This window comes from Megalops cyprinoides, chromosome 9 (genome assembly GCF_013368585.1).
Source record: "Megalops cyprinoides isolate fMegCyp1 chromosome 9, fMegCyp1.pri, whole genome shotgun sequence".
NCBI lineage: Eukaryota > Metazoa > Chordata > Actinopteri > Elopiformes > Megalopidae > Megalops > Megalops cyprinoides.
The window spans coordinates 1,184,336-1,201,087 of record NC_050591.1 but is presented as its reverse complement, the minus strand read 5'-3'; the positions used below and the strand labels follow the sequence as shown (position 1 = coordinate 1,201,087).

Genomic DNA, 16,752 nt, shown 5'->3' with positions numbered 1-16,752 from the left:
TTCAGTGTCTCTTATGGAAGTATCAAGGAATCTTCTGTGTTACTGCACTGAGAGGCCCAATCCTTTCTGTGCTTGTAGTGCATCAGTGGGAGTGCTTGTGCCTTGAGCCTCCTATCCCAGGGGTGGGAAAACGTGCAAATACTGTACTGTATCAACAACACGCAAGGGTGCAAAGGGAGATTTGTTCCAGACACAAAAACCACATGCAAGTAATGTAATAATGCAATAAATTAGCGACTAACGTGTGCATTAACATAATGATGCAATACATGTGTAATATGTAAAGTAAACAAAAATGAACAAAGGTGTGGCTCTCTCACTCTGGAACTGCAAATGATATGGGTACAGCTTTTTTGCTTGTCTGCAACAGCTCAAGTGGAATCAAGCCATTAACAGTTTAAATACTATGCATATTATGCCTATCCTGTGGGTTGTATACTCACTGATTTCAGTCAATGTATTCTAATGAACCAGCAATAACCTTACTTTTATGTCATGCAGTAAACATAAAAATATTGACATATAATTAAGTGGAAAATGTTTATATGGAAATGGTTTACCTTAACTGTGAAAGACAATTTTTCTATTACCTTTATCTCAGTGTTAATGGAACAGGACTAGGTCTAACACAGTAACTGATTGTTGCAACCATGTTGTATGGAAAAATGAACTGTTGTAACTGCAAGTGATTTTTTTTTCTTTTTTTCAATGATTGGACCTAACGACACCACTGCTAACTACTACACAACCAAAAAAAAACAAACAAAACAAAAATACATTTTAGCATCAACAAAACATCTTGCCAAGCATGACCACCTATTTTATGGTAACTGTTGCCAGTTTACCAAGGTCCTGACAGGGTCAAAGGTGAGTCAGTGAGGTCAGATTTTTTTTTCCCCTTTTACTCAAAAGACATACATATACACATAGCACATAAACAGCAACTAAAACAAAAAAACAATTGACAGGGCAGGGTGTGTGTGTGTGTGCGCACACACATGCATGCATTTGTGTGTCACCGAGAGTGAACGCAAAGTGCATGTCAGTGCATACATGTATGCGAGTAGCAGCACTCCTGACTACAAAGAGTGAGAAATATCAGTTATATGATTAATATAGATTATAGTAAGCAATAAATGGCTTCCAGGTTTGTAGGGAAAACTGGATTTTTTTTCTGACAGTCATAATTTTTCCATTTGGTAATGATCAAACATTAAGTGCCAAATATATTTTGGTTTTATTTTTCCAGTTTGTTAAGAAAACCTTTTTTTGCAATGACCAACAAAAGTAGAATTATCTTCTCTGTGGTGCACTCTTGGCAATCTGCAGATTGTTAAAATTTCCAAGGAGACATAATGTTGGATCAAGGGGTAAATAGAGACCAGTGATGCCAGGTAAAGTAAAGACATAATCTGTGTCCAAAATAGGCCAAAACATGGTCAGGTGATACAGTTGAACAATGTTGGCAAATTTCAGAGTCAGGTATGCCCATGAAATGCAGTGTCCTTTGGGTGTAATGAGCTCTGTGTAAGACCTTGTACTAAATAGTGTTCTAGGGCTAGAGGAACGCTTCAGTGGTCCAAAATTCAGGTGAGATGTCAAACATGAGGTCAGCAGCCCATTTCTCACGTGGAACACATACCGCAGTATCAATTGAGAGATGTTTATGGATTTTTGAGACAGGCTTCCTCTGCCCTGTTATATTTTGGAGTGAGTCAATTGTTATAGGTGACGTATGAGATAATTCTATTCGAAGGGGATATATGGATTTAATTGACTGACAGAGTTGAATATATTGAAATGACTGACTAATGGGGAGGGAATATCTCTGGGCTAACTGTGAAAAGAGGAAGAACTGGTTGTTTTGAAAAGGTTGTCCAAGCATTTCAATACCTTTTGAGGACCGTAGTGGAACGTAAATAGGTTCTTAGGTTGACAATGAAGTTAGAGTTGTGCCATATAGGGGTGGACAAGTCTAACTTGAACTCTAGGTTGTACATTTGATGGATCTTGAGCCAGGCCTCCATAGTGGAGGAAATTCAAGGGTTGTTTAGGAATTTTAATTTCTTTACAGAAACCCCAATAAAAGGCAAATGGGGCAGTTGTACTGGATTGCATGATAGTTGTTCAAGTTCTAACCACATTGGTGGTGAGGTGAATTGATTTGAATTGATCCACTTTACTAAATACTTCCACTTTACTAAACAGTAACCTAATGCTAATAATATTCCCACTTTTGAGTATCCTGCAATTGGGCCATCATTTTTTGCACCTCTAAGAATGACATGACATTAATGACCCAAATGTCACAACAGTTCATTTGTATAATACATATTTACAGAACACTTGCTAAGTAACTAAGTATGCAATATTCAAATATTTACATGTTTGATGTGATTTTAAAAAGGTTGGCTGATTATTAAATATCAGGACATTACTAAACACTATGTATTTTTTCTCCTTAATCATGTTAGGTTTGCTGTGTACAGTAACATTTTAACTGGCTAAAGCACCCTTCAACATACAATTTGGTCACCAAATGATACAGCCCCTAATCTCACTTCCTTCCCACTGCAGCCACAGAAAGATCAATGACTGTCTCATTGTACAAAGGGCATCATGGGAAATCTCCCATGTTGTAGAAACTGGGCTTCCATATGCCAGGTATCCATACAAAACTCAGGTGATGCTTTGTTCCTTCTTAAGACCCAGGCCCAAAAGTGCCAGCCTTTTCAGCTATCTCCAAAGCACTCTTCAGATTCTGGTCGAAGAGCTCACATCTGAAAAAGAGGAAGGCACACTATTTCTTAAAATCAAACATTAATAAAGCACAGGTTCTTAATGCTACATTAAACCGTGCACTAATGAAAATGCAGAATTAATTTACAAGCAGTATATATGTGTCAATCTACAATATAATGACTAACTATTATCACAGAGCAATTAGCCTGAAATTGGCAAACTACAGTAAGAAACCAACAGACTACATTAAGATCCATATGAATCAAATTATATAGAGTGATTTAGATGTCAAATTACAGGAGAAGATTGCCTGAAATGTTACATTAGTCTGTTTCAACATATACGTCAAACACAGGAATAAGAACAGGGAATGGGGCAATTAGCTTACCTGATGGGCATCTCCAGTGAGTAGAAGGGGTTCTTCAGAGCATAGTCAGAGTAGATCTCATAGATCTTTCGCAGGAGAGCATCAATGCCAGCTTGTCGAGGATCCGCCAGCACTATGAACTTTATACCTGGAAAGGGGCATTCAATTATATAAAGTATTATTCTGTTAATATACCCCTATCCACAACAGCTTACACTGTGAATACTGTCCATTTGTACTGCTGTATTATTTGCTGAGGGGCACTACATTAAATCCCTTGCCATACAGCAGCAGTGGCTTGCTCAGGGTTTAGACTCACAACTGTCTGGTTGCAAGCCCAGTTCCTCTCCACTCCACACTAGTGTGTGAAGCCACGCACAGAAAATGTGTATTTTTTCCAGACATTTTCTGAATATCAGCCTGTCACAGGAGCTAAGAATTTTTAATTCTGACAAAACATCTCTTTTATAGGCACCATCTTCAGATGTACGAATTTCACCAAGAAAAGGTCCTGCGAATCACTCAACACAGTGGGCTTTTCGGAATGACTACTGCGTTGACACCATGGGCTCGGTGAATAGAATGAGTCATCAAATTGACATAAAAATCTGTGCTGCACCGTACGAAGCAGCACTGGTGATTTTTAAGCGAGTATTAACGTATAAACGTATGCAAATCTAAAGGCTTTCGTGTTGTCTTACCTGTGAGTGTTTGAAAACAGTGCAATTTAAAGCTATCCGTCTCCAGCATTTCAATCCCCGAACTCCCAACCTCGGGTGATAATTGTGACCCAATAGCAAAGAGCCTAAAGAGAACAAAGCGTAGCTGAAGACTTTTCACAATATATTTTTATCACTGAATCTCACAGCATATTCAGAGTTTCCGTTGTTCAGGTAGCTAAAAACATTCGCATAATATCACTTAAACGGCTATAAACTACAGTCTTGCGATTTGTCACTTCCTGACCTAGCTAGTTGGATTGGTTTAACTACAGGGCATACAGCGCTTACGAATGAAACATTGAAGCCAACATCAGCTTCTCGTTGGACGTCAGGCGAGCCCTGCCGAAACGAATCGAAACCGGGTAGTTTGAAGGGTCCTTCAGGTACTCGATGATCTCCTTGCCGTCTGCCGTATACTTCCCGTTCACATCTACACCGTTTATGGACAGGACGGCATGCCCCACTGAAGGAAAGAAGAAAATGCAGACGTGACCTGATGCAGCTTTGGTGGAAAACATGCATAAATTATATGTGTGTTTCTGTTGAAAATAAATGCATCTTAGACAGTTATATCCTACATACAGTACACTAGGCCACAAACAGCGTCCTGGGAATTTCCTGTCTATGATATCCGGGCCGAGAGCACGAGCTTACCGCGTATGCCATCTCTTTGACCGAAAGATACGACAACTTTCTCGTCGTGGATCTTCAACACCAAATCCAGAGGGAAGCTGAAGGTTTTCTCCGCTTCTGCTCTAGGAACATAGTTGTCATACTGGTAAATTAGTCCACCGGCTTTATTGACGACGTACACGCTGAATATTGCCATGTTCGCAAGAGCTAGTTTGCCGTTTGCACTCCCAGCTGAGTGTAAATGAACAGTCACATGACCTAGCTGTAGCGTGACTATGGCTATACTATGCGTTGCTTTTCGCTTTGCTTACATTTCGTGCTGATTCATCGAGTGCCCAACATCTGAGCCAATCACTGGCAAGTAGGGATGTGCATCTCCATCACTGAGGTCGATGCAATATATATCTCAAAGTTCAAAGTGTACTTTATTGTCATTCCAACCATACAAAAAGTAGTGTACAGCAGAATGAAATTGCGTTTCTCCGAGCTCAGTGCTCAATGTGCAAGGTAAGTACAGGCACAAGTAAGACAACAACATAAAGCTGGTACGAGCAGGACAACAACAGGTGGACGTGATATACACCATAGACAGACAAGATAACATATCGGCATGTAAGACAATCTAAGCTAAATATATACAAAAACTATACAAAAAAAATTGCATGTAGTTTTCACAGTTGCACACAGTGGGTATATTGCACATAGTTTACACTGTGAGTGTATTGCTCAATGTAACATTGATGTAAACAGGCACCAGTGGATGGTGAAAAAGTGCTCAGTGGTGAAGACACTGAATTATTGCTCAAAAATAGCAGCATAGGGAATAAGGTCATATGTGATTCAGTCAGTCTGTGCGCATGTATCGGCAGTCCAACAGCCAGCAAGTCTGTATGTTGTTAATGTGACTTGAGTATTCTGATAGCCTGTGGGAAGAAGCTATTTCTGAGTCTGGCAGTCTTGCACCGCATGCTACGGTAGAGTTAGCCAGAAGGCAGAAGGGTAAACAGTCCATAGGCGGGGTAGGTGGAGTTTCTGATTATTTTGTTGCATGTGCTAAGGCAGCGTGACAGATGTAGTTCCTGTATAGATGGGAGGGAGGTCCTGATGATTTTCTCAGCTGTCCTCACCACTCTCTGGAGGGACTTCTGGTCTGCGGCCGTGCAGCTGCTATACCAGACTGAGAGGCTGCTGGTCAGAATGCTCTCTATTGTGCCTCTGTAGAAAGTTGTGAGGACAGGAGGGGGAAGGTTTGCTCTCCTCATCCGCCTTAGGAAGTGCAGGTGCTGCTGAGCCCTCTTGACCAGAGAGGTGGTATTAGTAGTCCTCAGTGATGTGCACCCCTAGGAACTTGGTGCTTCTCACTGACTCCACAGTGCTGCTATTGACTGTGAGTGGATTATGAACCGTATGCTTTCTCCTGAAGTCAACAGTGATCTCTTTAGTCTTGTTGACATTCAGTGACAGGTTGTTGTTTTCACACCAATCGACGAGCTGGTTAACTTCCTCTCTGTAGGCCGACTTGTCATCATTGCTGATGAGGTCCACCACTGTTGTGTCACCTGCAAACTTAATGATGTGGTTCGATTTGTATCTGGCACAACAGTCGTGGGTCATCAGGGTGAACAACAGCGGGCTCAAGACAGCCTTGGGGGACCCCGGTGTTCAGGACGATGGTCTCAGAGGTTTTGTTCCCAACTCGTACTGTCTGGGGTCTGTCAGTGAGGAAGTCCAATATCTAGTTGCACAGTGGGGTGTTGATGTCTAGTGGGCCAAGTTTTCTCACCACGTGCTGGGGGATGACTGTGTTAAAGGCAGAGCTGAAGTCAATGAAGAGCATCCGCACATAACTGTTCAAATGCGCCAGGCTCAGGTGAAGTGCTGCTGCTATGGCATCATCGGTGGAGCGGTTAGGGCGGTATGCAAACTGGAGTGGTCCGAGTGCTGCCAGGAGTCTGGATGTGATGTGGTGGCTGACCAGCCTTTCAAAGCACTTCATCATGATGGGAGTGAGTGCTATCAGGCGGTAGTCATTGAGTGTTGATGCTGGTGACTTCTTTGGCAGTGGTATGATAGTAGTAGCCTTAAAGCACAGGGGTACGATGGCTTGGCTCAGGGAGATGTTGTAGATGTCCGTGAGGACGTCTGTCAGTTGGTCCACACATTCCCTGAGTACACACCCTGGTATGTTGTCAGGACCTGCAGCTTTCTGTGGGTTGACCCTATGTAGGGTCCTCTGGACGTCAGCTGGGTCAAGGCAGAGTACTGCATCGTCTGGGCTGGGGGGGTTTCATTGTTGTTGTATTGTTCTTTTCCTCAAACCGGCTGAAGTAGGTGTTAAGTGTATTGAGGAAGTCGGTGTTGTCATCACAGGGTGGTTGGGAGGACCTGTGGTCTGTGATGGACTTGATGCTTTGCCACAAGCGCCTGGGGTCTCTCTTGGTGTCAAGAGAAGTGACTCTGGATTTTCTGTCCATAAGCACGCTTTGCTGCTCTCACGCCCCGGTTCAAGTTGGCTCTAGCAGATCTAAGAGCATCTTTGTCCCCAGACTTGAATGCAGCATTACGTGCTTTCAGGAGCGCATGTACCTCTCTGGTGAGCCAGGGTTTCTGGTTGGCACGTGTGGTGATATTCTCCACACACTTAGATATGAATCCCATCTCGATGCATTGCCAACGATCCATATATTAAAGATACATATGGAGCAACTACTAATGCGATATGATATGATTCACCCCTATTGCGATGCAGTGTGATTCGACACGATTTGATTCAACACAATGCGATTCAAAGCAATACAATGCGATGCAAAAGAATATGATGCTATGCAATTCAATATGGTACAGATAGTTTGATTTTATTTCTTTGGTTCTTCTTAAACAGACAGCGAATCATAAATTCACTAAAAAGTTCCATTTTTACTTCACATATTTGTGTCTAGTATTGCAACTCATTTATTTTCAAGCATCTCATTTATTGTCCGTCTCTCTTGAAAAATCCGAAGTGTCGCCAAACATTTGATTTGTAGCAATTCAGTGGAACGTGTAGCTCTTCCTCGTCCATGATAATCTGTGACTCGCCTGGACACTCCTCCAACTCGCGCGAGACTTGGCCGAGAGACTTGACGAAAATTGGCTGGGGATGAGGGAGTGCGCTTGAGAAGTTTAGAGAGGAGAAATCAATCTAAATATAAAATTATTGGTCACATTTGTAAATGATAAGGACATTGGTCCTCTACTAATATATAATATATAAAAGTGTGCAATATATATATACACATACATCATCCCAAATTGTATCCGGTGCACACTTTTTTAATTGGGGCAATCGCATCGTGAACTTTTATGCCGGTGCACCGATACGAATCGGTGAATCTTACCATCCCTACTGGCAAAGTGTGCAGAAATCGCGACGTGCCAAATCGGTAGAGTTACAGTGTCCAAAGAACACAAACAAATACGTTTACGTCTATTTATGTTTAATTGTGATGTCTGTTTGCTACGTTTTTATTTATTATTTTATCCGAAAGAGGCAGGTGTAGTCTAGTTTGCAGTAGTGGGTATACTGCGATGATTCCCCCCACCCCCTCCCTCCACGCACACCCCAGCCCAACACCCAACAAACCCATAACCACCACCATAATCACCAACGCATACGGCACATGCATTTTGAGGCCATTCCAAAGGACTGGGTATGTATTTTCAGAGGATGAAACCTATTTATTTCAAGCAACATTACATGTTTAAAGACATATCTAGTCAGAAACACCTTGATGTTTAAGCAAAAAGATAATTCTGCTTACACGTGTAGATTTGGGCACTCGACTTGAGTGAAAATGCACATTCAGTTAGCTACATTTGACAGACGTCTCTCTGATGGTGTGCTTACAGAGTTAACCTTCATGGTTTCTATAATGTAAAACTATGCCGTGCGGCATTTTGGAAACCTGAAAAATTTGCAGTCGTTCACATATGTACGGTGGCTGCAGTCCAGGACAAAGCAGTGAACCATTTTATAACGATTACGGTTGTTTGTTAGCTAGCTAACTACCAACTGTCATCCTGTTTGCTACTGTGTCTTCCTCTAGCAAACCTAGCTGGGTTCAGAGCTAATTGTTTTCTAAACCGAAGATGCCAGAATGCCCAGATGAGTTGGTGGTATCTGATTTGTTAGGACGTTCCCCCCGCATTGCTCTTTTGGATATGTCGTTCGAAAAGTGGACTACAAAACGAACTACAAGTCTTAAATCTTAACATTTTCGGAAAATATCGAAACATTTGACGAGTCCAAATATATGCTCACACCGAACAGGTTAATTCAGGAAATTTCCAGCTCCTGAAATGAATCCGAACTTAAATAAAGATGGATAGTGTGCAAAGCCCATTGTAATTTTCCATAGGGAATTTACTTCCGACACCAGCGAAGAAACAGTGATGACGTACCCACCTCGGTACTTTATTACGTAGACTACACCACTGGAAAGGGGGCAGATTAAAAATAAACTGACATTCCAGGCCTCTATGTTAGAAAAACTCAATTGCCCAGACATTCTTGCGGCAGCAAGTAGCCCGGATGCAAGGGTTGTCAAAGGGGTTCGTGCGGGGATGTAACTTCCTTTCTTTCCGGCATCTTGACTCTGTAGCAACATGGTGAGGGTTCCATGTAAATTATGAACGAAATAATATAAACATGAAGGTGTACAGAGATCTGTGTTGAACTCTTTGAAATTAAAATGCACCGAATGGGCCTGTTGTCTCTACCCACTTAGCTAGTCTTTTTAGACAAAAGTCACATTTGCTCTTCAGACTGTAGTGAGCGTGATAACTAGCGTGCGTTCCTCCTGCAACGTGCTGTGGGAGCCCGGGGTAGCTAGCTAGCAAACTAGCAGCGTTTCCATCTGTTAAGGTTCAACATTAGCTTCTTAATAAAAAAACCTGTAACGACGCACTGGTTAGTCCATTCATCCTTCAAGTGACTTAAAATATTACTGGTCTCCACTATGTTGAGCGCTGCATTAATCAGCTAGCCAGCTCTGACTGAAAGGGCCATCAAAACCTCTCTGGCTACCTGAATATTACGTAACGCTAAGGAGTGTGGTTCGCAGCTGTCTCTTTCCTGAGTTACTGAGTTGTAACTAGGTACCTAGCTGTCTTCTGACTGTGGAGTGAACGTTGATAACTGCCTAACGAGGTACTGAAGAGATGGCCAGTTTGTTACTTTAGAAAGTTTAAACATTTTACCAAACCACCAGACATTTTACCACCGCTAGTAAGTGTGAAGATGTTTGGTGGCATGTTGCAAAAAAATCGCTGTCTGTACCTTGTTTTGTACTCAGCCTCCAAAGGACGACAAGAAAAAGAAGGATTCGGGAAAGTCCAAGAAAGACAAGGACCCGGTTAACAAATCCGGAGGCAAAGCCAAGAAGAAGGTGAGATTCAGATGCTGTGTATTCCATTACCAGTGAAAGAGGGGTTACAACAGACATGAACATCTTTTGAATGCAGTGGTATGTTCAGCAAAGATTTGCTCTGTCTTTTTCATGACTTATCGGTCACAAGTAGAAGTGGTCCAAAGGGAAGGTGAGGGACAAGCTCAACAACCTGGTCCTCTTCGACAAGGCCACTTATGACAAGCTGTACAAGGAAGTGCCCAACTACAAACTCATCACACCAGCTGTTGTGTCTGAGAGGCTAAAGATCCGAGGTTCGCTGGCCAGGGCTGCTCTTCAGGAGCTCCTTGGCAAAGGTAATGTCACAGAGCCTGTTTTGTTTGGATGAGTGGTGGGCTTCAGCTTTTCACTGGTCTTTGCAGTTGTGGTAAAACTTGTGGCACTGGCTAATACAGCTGGCTTTGTCAGATGCACTTTCCAGATCATCTAAAGAACAATGAAGCTACATAATCTGCTCAGCATTGATCAAGAAAACCCTCTCTACCTTACACCTAATTTACCCTGGGCTTAGTCCTGTATACAGAGCACCACAGGGCTTTTCACAGACTGAGTTATGGAAGGTGAGGCCTGAGGTTCAGAAGTTGTGAAATACTTGGTGTTGTCTCGCTGTTGGTTTGAGCCTCTGTACCCTACATCTACTTTTTGAACCCTGGACCCATCATGACAATAATGGCTGTTTAGACGCGCTGAAACTTTATACATTTTCCAGGAATTTTAATAGTTCTTCAATGTGGGTGAAGATTTCTGACATGTTATTCCACTTCCAGTCCAAATAATGATAGTTTATGAGATGCTGTTGCCTGAGGCTGCACTGGCACTTAATCTACTGTGGTTGTATATTGGTAATAGTATCCTGTGGTACTTTGATCCAATGTTGTCATAGGCTTCGTTAAATGAACCATATTCTTCCTAATGCTTGTTCAGTAAAAGTCTTCAGTGCTTTCAGTGTTAGTTGCATGTTATTTCTTGTTCCAGTGCTTTCCATAGACCAGAAAGGAAATGGTTCTTTTCTTAGTGGTAGTGTTCCAAAATGAAAGTTTGTGAATTGTGTCAAAGCAAGCAGCATCACAAGGCTGATGAGTTTTCTGTCTCTTCCCCAGGCATGATCAAGCTGGTCTCCAAGCACAGGGCACAGGTGATCTACACACGAAACACCAAGGGTGGAGACGAGGCAGTGACAGAGAAGGAGGCATAAACAGGTAAGCGGTGTACTGTCCCCTGCATTGAAGTCCTCGAGCTATACATCTATGCTCAAGTCTGTCCTCGACTGGATATCTGTGGCCATACATTGAATGGTTATGTTTCCATTCTCTAAACCTGCAAGTACAAGCTAAGGTATTTCTTTGACCTGTCTTGGCAAATAGAATATAGGAAGTGGACTTTCTTGGCAACTGCTGCAAACAACACTTGTTTACCTTGAACTTGCCAAAGCTTTTCTATATCATTTCTCCAGATTTGGCTCTAATACAGAAACATGGCCAGTAACAGTCCATTTAGATTGTCATTCACATGATCCATTAAGGTATTTGTGCAATTGCCTTTAAAATCTGGAAATACACTTTTCATGTGGAGGCACATTGGTTTGGATGTTGAGGTTTGCCACATATTCATTGCTTCAGTTATTTCTGATAATGCTTGCAGGATAGTTTGGTAAATGTCTCTGGACTGAACTGGTGTGATTTGGGTTTTTGAGTTTGTTTGTTTTTTTTGGTACCCCTTTCAGGTCATACTGTTGTATTTCCGGTGAAGATCAGAGGGGAGTGAACGATGTAATGCAAATAAACAAAAGAAAAATCATTTGTGGACTTTGGCTGTTTTTTTTAGCTTATGTGTCGAGATGTCGAGACATCTCCTGATGTGCTTCCTGTCAGGGTGTTGATTCAGTGTGCGGATCACATTTGATGCCTTAAGAACACACTGTGTCTCTGACCTTGTCATGTCAGTTTGTTCTCCAGAAGATTCTGTTCCAGGGGGACAATGCCTGGCAATGAGGCTTTATACATCCAGCTTCACGCTTGCTAAAATGTGCAGGTTCTAAGGAAGTTACTGTAAGAAATTGTTCAGCACTACGCACTCCAAAATTTAGCAAACGTCTAAGTAGAATGGAAGAAGCCCCACAGAACAGTTGGTCAGATGGAGCAAACCTTTTATGAAACAACCTTTTTTGTAAAAGGGCAAACTTTTTCCTCTGCTGCAGGACTGCGGTGTTACCTTCAAAAGAAGTTCAGCTGTCCCCTCTAAAAATGTACAAAGGATTCAAGAAAATCAAGGCTAACCTAACCTATTTTGAAATGGATAATGCATCAACTGACGAGTAAATTGATAAGAAATGAAAAAATGTACACTGCCAGGAGACAACACCAGTGTTTTGGGTATATTTATTATGATTAAGTCCACTTGAAGTCAAAAGCATAGCTTATGTTAACATTCTTTTCAATATTGAGCACACAACAGGGATAACGTCATAGTCATTATCAGAGGCATTAATATAGGTTTTGACAGTCTGAAGCTGTCACAACATTCACATATACAAAGGAAGATTCTGAGGTTTTGCTGCCTGTGTGAAAACTTGCAGGTCTGTCAGTTTAAAGAAATACAGTATTACTCCTCAAGGCAAGTTCATGAGGCATTGCAAGTGATTTTTTAATGCATCTTCTCACATCACCCTGCATTTCAAATGACTGACCTGGGTTCCTATGGTCAAGCAGGAAAGACAAGAAATCTCAAAGCCCCTTTTTCCTGGCTTGCCAAAATGGTGCTCACAGTTTGTTCAAACAGTGGACTCAGCAGTAACATATATAGTATGGCTCTGTTTCAGACCTGCCTCACTTCAAATATGCTTCAGAGTAATAAGCTTTTTATTTCTTAAGAGGAAAGTAGAAGTTTGGAGGAGTGTTGTAATTGACTGCAATGCTGAGTAATGTTTGTTTTTGGGTGTCAATTCAAGAGTTCTGGAATTAATACCATCCTCCCTTGTGAAACAGCAAATCTGCACTCCCCTCATTTGATGTGAAGCCGTGCCTGGACCTCAATCAAAACACGGCAGTACTTCACTATTGTTGCCGGGCGTTGTTTGTTGAGCCTTAAATGCTAATTGCTGCTTTGCGCTCTGATGCATCCTGACACTGCCTGCACGAGGGCATCCGGATAAGTCGAATTAGAACTTCACAAATGTGAATCTGTCTCTCTAGTTTTACCAGCATTTTGATGTAGATGGAACGGCACCATTTTGATTTTGACACAGACTATAGGCTATTAAGTTCCTTCCCCTGCACTTCATCCATCACTGCAAAATTAATTCAGTGAAGTGTAAGGTTTGTTGCATAGCATTCATTGAATACACAACATAGTGTGTAGCACTGGGAGAGATAATCGAAAGGCATGAACCAAAAACTGCTTGTTTACATTTTAGCCAGCTGTAGATATGGCAAAGTAACTGCTGCCAAAGAACTGTGTGAACACAACAGTAGAAATTACTCAGTAATACACCAAAAAAGAACGGGAATGCTAGTAATTACAATCAAAGGAATCGGGCAAATGGGATGGTCTAATGTGTCTCTCGGGTATGGTGTATTTCATTTTTGTACTACTGATTAGTAGGAACCATTTTCCCTGTACTCAGCAGGAATGTTTTGCAGCCATGCAGTTTTATGCAATTGTTTACAAAATTTTGCATAAATAACACATTGTACAGTGTCACTTCTGTGTCATGCTGTTGTGATCATGGGGAAAGTTTCTGACAGCACTGGGTCTTCAGCCAAGACAGAATGTACTTAATGTTCTTTCTCACCCAGGTGGGTAAGAGCAAAATCAGACATTATCCAAGTGATAAAGTAAAATGTGTCAGCTCAGACTTCTACTAAGCAGAAATTTCAAAAGTGCACCCACCTCTCTAAAGACACTGTTAAAGTCTCTATTTAGTTTCTCAACATGAACGTAATTTGAGAATGAAAGTTTAATTGAAATATGATGCTTCCTAGGGATGTGCGATGATATCGGCACGACATCGATATAGGCCGATAAAAACTTAAGACGTTAATTATTGGCATCGGCAGATATGATGCGTTAACTATGCGCACGTGATGACGCTAAGGCTGTTTATGAGTCCGCGTTTTTGTTCGTTCTTACGTTCTCGTGAACTCGTTTGGCGTCATCTTTCATGGTACGGTTTTATATATATATATATATATATATATATATATATACGGACAAAGTATATATATGAATAATATATGGTAAATATTGAGTTGGTTCCCACTCTCGTTCCTGAGAGGAAATACGAGTTATAAACCGATCACCATAATTATCACCGTCGGCTCTTGCTCTTGCTTGATTGCTCTAGCTGGGACGAGTTCCTGCTGTGTTTGTTGGTGTTGTGTTTGTGGAGTGGTTTCTGTGCTATTACATTCAATTGGATAAAAATAAAAGTTGGTGCTATTTACCTAGCTATTACATAAGGTAGGTCTGATCTGCTCTTAAAGTTGAATCTTTTGCTGCCATTAGGGGACAGAGAGGGAATTTTCCACTTTTTTTCCTCCGTCGCAGCTAATTCGGCTCTAGCCGACGAGAGGTTTTTTGTGGTTTTTCGCCCTCTCAGGAGCAAATCTCTAAATAAGTAAGCATCCGGGTAGTTTAGCTAGCTAGTCGGGTCGCTTTTTTACCTTTTTCTACTATTTTTCAGCGTCAGATTTTAGGATATTCTGATTCTGGTTGTGTTAGCGCGTCTGCTGAACTGTAAACGTAGTGGCCAAAACTGTGCGAGAGTTGCCGGATGATCGGATTTCTGGAGGGAGACCTCCAGAATGAGTTCATCTGCGACCGTTGCCGACTTGTTGAGCACTTGGAGAACAAGATTCTTGATCTCGAGGCCCAACTAGCTGGACTCCACAGTAATCCTGAATTGTTAGTTCCAGGAACTGATTAGTACGCCCTATAGAGAGATAGTGGGCTCACCCAAGCCGGGTAGGGGGGAAGATACAGACCAGATAGGGCGAGAGAGCTGGGTTACAGTAGGGCGTAGGCGTAGAAAGGGGCACAAAATTCCAAGAGGGGCAGCATCTCCAGAGATCGCGGTGACCAACTGTTTCGCGCCACTGCAGGACGAGTTGACCCACGATCCTGAGAATGGGAGGACTGAAGAGCCTCAGGGCACCCAGGTGGCCTCATCCTCCAAGAAAAGGGAGTTGGTGATAGTGGGGGATTCAGTCATTAGAGGGGTAGATAGCATAGTGTGTTCGCGCGACAAGGAGTCTCACATGGTCTGTTGCCTGCCTGGTGCCCAGGTTGGAGACCTCCTGGAGAACGCGGACAAGCTCCTGGCCAGAGTGGGGTAGGATCCGGTGGTCATGGTTCATGTTGGAACCAATGACATAGGAAAGGGTAGGTTCGGGGTTCTGCAAGAAAAATTTATTGAGCTAGCGGGGAAGATTAGGAGCAGAACCTCCACGGTAGTCTTCTCTGGAATTCTACCAGTACCACGTGCAAGCAAAGGGAAGCAAGCCTTTATATGGAGGTTTAACAAGTGGCTACAAACCTGGTGTAGGAAAGAGGGGTACAGGTTTATGGGGCACTGGGACTCCTTTTGGAACAGGGGTGACCTGTACAAGCGGGACGGGTTGCACCTGAACCGGAGGGGTACAGCTGCACTGGGCCAGCGTATGCTTAGGGTAGCAGAGGGTTATTTAAACTAGGGTCTGGGGGGGCAGGGAGTTTATACAGTCAGATGGGTAGGGATAGACAGACTGCCGGAATAGAACACACCATGGCTAAATATCTTATTATTAGAGAGGAAACGATGCTTGTAAATCAGTCAGAGCAGCACTGTAATAGAGGTGGTTCTGGGCAGTTGGGGGCAGGGGTGGAGGGCAGGAGAGGCACACGTGGTACCCTGAAATTCCTCTGTTTAAATGCTAGAAGCATAAAAAATAAAATTCTCGATCTGGAAAACGTTATGAGTAATAGTAACTTTGATGTTGTTGGGATTACAGAGATGTGGCTTGGTGCAGGGGATGGGGATGAGTACAATGTAGAGGGATACAAGCTGCTAAGAAAAGATAGAATCAATAGAAGAGGAGGAGGCGTGGCTCTCTATGTAAAGGATAATCTTAATACTCAGGGAATACCAGGAATGGAGCCCCTTGGTGTTAGTGAAGACATATGGATTAAGATATTGGGGGAAAATGAAAAAGGCCTGAATGTTGGAGTATGCTATAGGCCACCAGCCTCAGACAGCAATGTCAGTAGTACTCTCTTTGATAACATTAAACTAGCATGTCGGGAGGGTGAGACAATAGTAATGGGGGACTTCAATTACCCTTCAATTAATTGGGAAGCTGTGTCAGGTCAAGGTAAATGTGAGGAAGAGTTTTTGGATGTTGTAAATGACTGTTTTTTGATACAGTCTGTTACTCAACCCACGAGAGAGAACACAGTCCTAGATCTGGTTCTGTGTAATAATCCTGATAGAATCGGCAGTATTGAGGTAGGGGAACTACTCGGTACAAGTGACCATAGTTCAATTACATTTGAAGTTTTTTGGCAAGTTAAGTCTGCATTCTCCAATGCTAGAGTATTCAACTTTAGGCAAGCTGACTTTATTAAGATGCGTGGTTATACAAGGAATATAAACTGGGTACCTCTTCTAGGTGGTAAAACTGTCAAAGAAATGTGGTGCATATTTAAAACAATTATTCTGGATGTACAGCGTAAATTCATTCCGCAAGTGAGAAAAGGAAAGCTGAAAAAGAGGCATCCACAGTGGATGAATAAGTCGCTACGGAACAGTTTGAAACAAAAAAGGAAATTATTTAGAAAATACAAGTTGGAGAGCTCAGATAGTAAG

The 16,752-nt window shown here is 42.3% G+C and overlaps 2 protein-coding genes across 2 annotated transcripts; one reads left to right on the top strand and one right to left on the bottom strand.

Annotated features, from left to right (window-relative positions):
* Positions 1-970: 970 nt before the first annotated feature.
* Positions 971-4,722, bottom strand: trappc4 (trafficking protein particle complex 4). The gene is made up of 5 exons (XM_036536759.1): positions 4,486-4,722; positions 4,120-4,294; positions 3,811-3,914; positions 3,131-3,257; positions 971-2,780 (listed from the first exon to the last, which is right to left on the bottom strand). The coding sequence occupies exons 1-5, from the start codon at positions 4,658-4,660 to the stop codon at positions 2,702-2,704; spliced, it is 660 nt and encodes a 219-aa protein (XP_036392652.1). The 5' UTR covers positions 4,661-4,722; the 3' UTR covers positions 971-2,701.
* Positions 4,723-9,077: 4,355 nt separating this feature from the next.
* Positions 9,078-11,708, top strand: LOC118783383 (40S ribosomal protein S25). Its single transcript, XM_036537230.1, has 5 exons — positions 9,078-9,111; positions 9,798-9,890; positions 10,024-10,207; positions 11,012-11,110; positions 11,635-11,708. The coding sequence occupies exons 1-4, from the start codon at positions 9,109-9,111 to the stop codon at positions 11,104-11,106; spliced, it is 375 nt and encodes a 124-aa protein (XP_036393123.1). The 5' UTR covers positions 9,078-9,108; the 3' UTR covers positions 11,107-11,110; positions 11,635-11,708.
* The last annotated feature ends 5,044 nt before the right edge of the window (positions 11,709-16,752 follow it).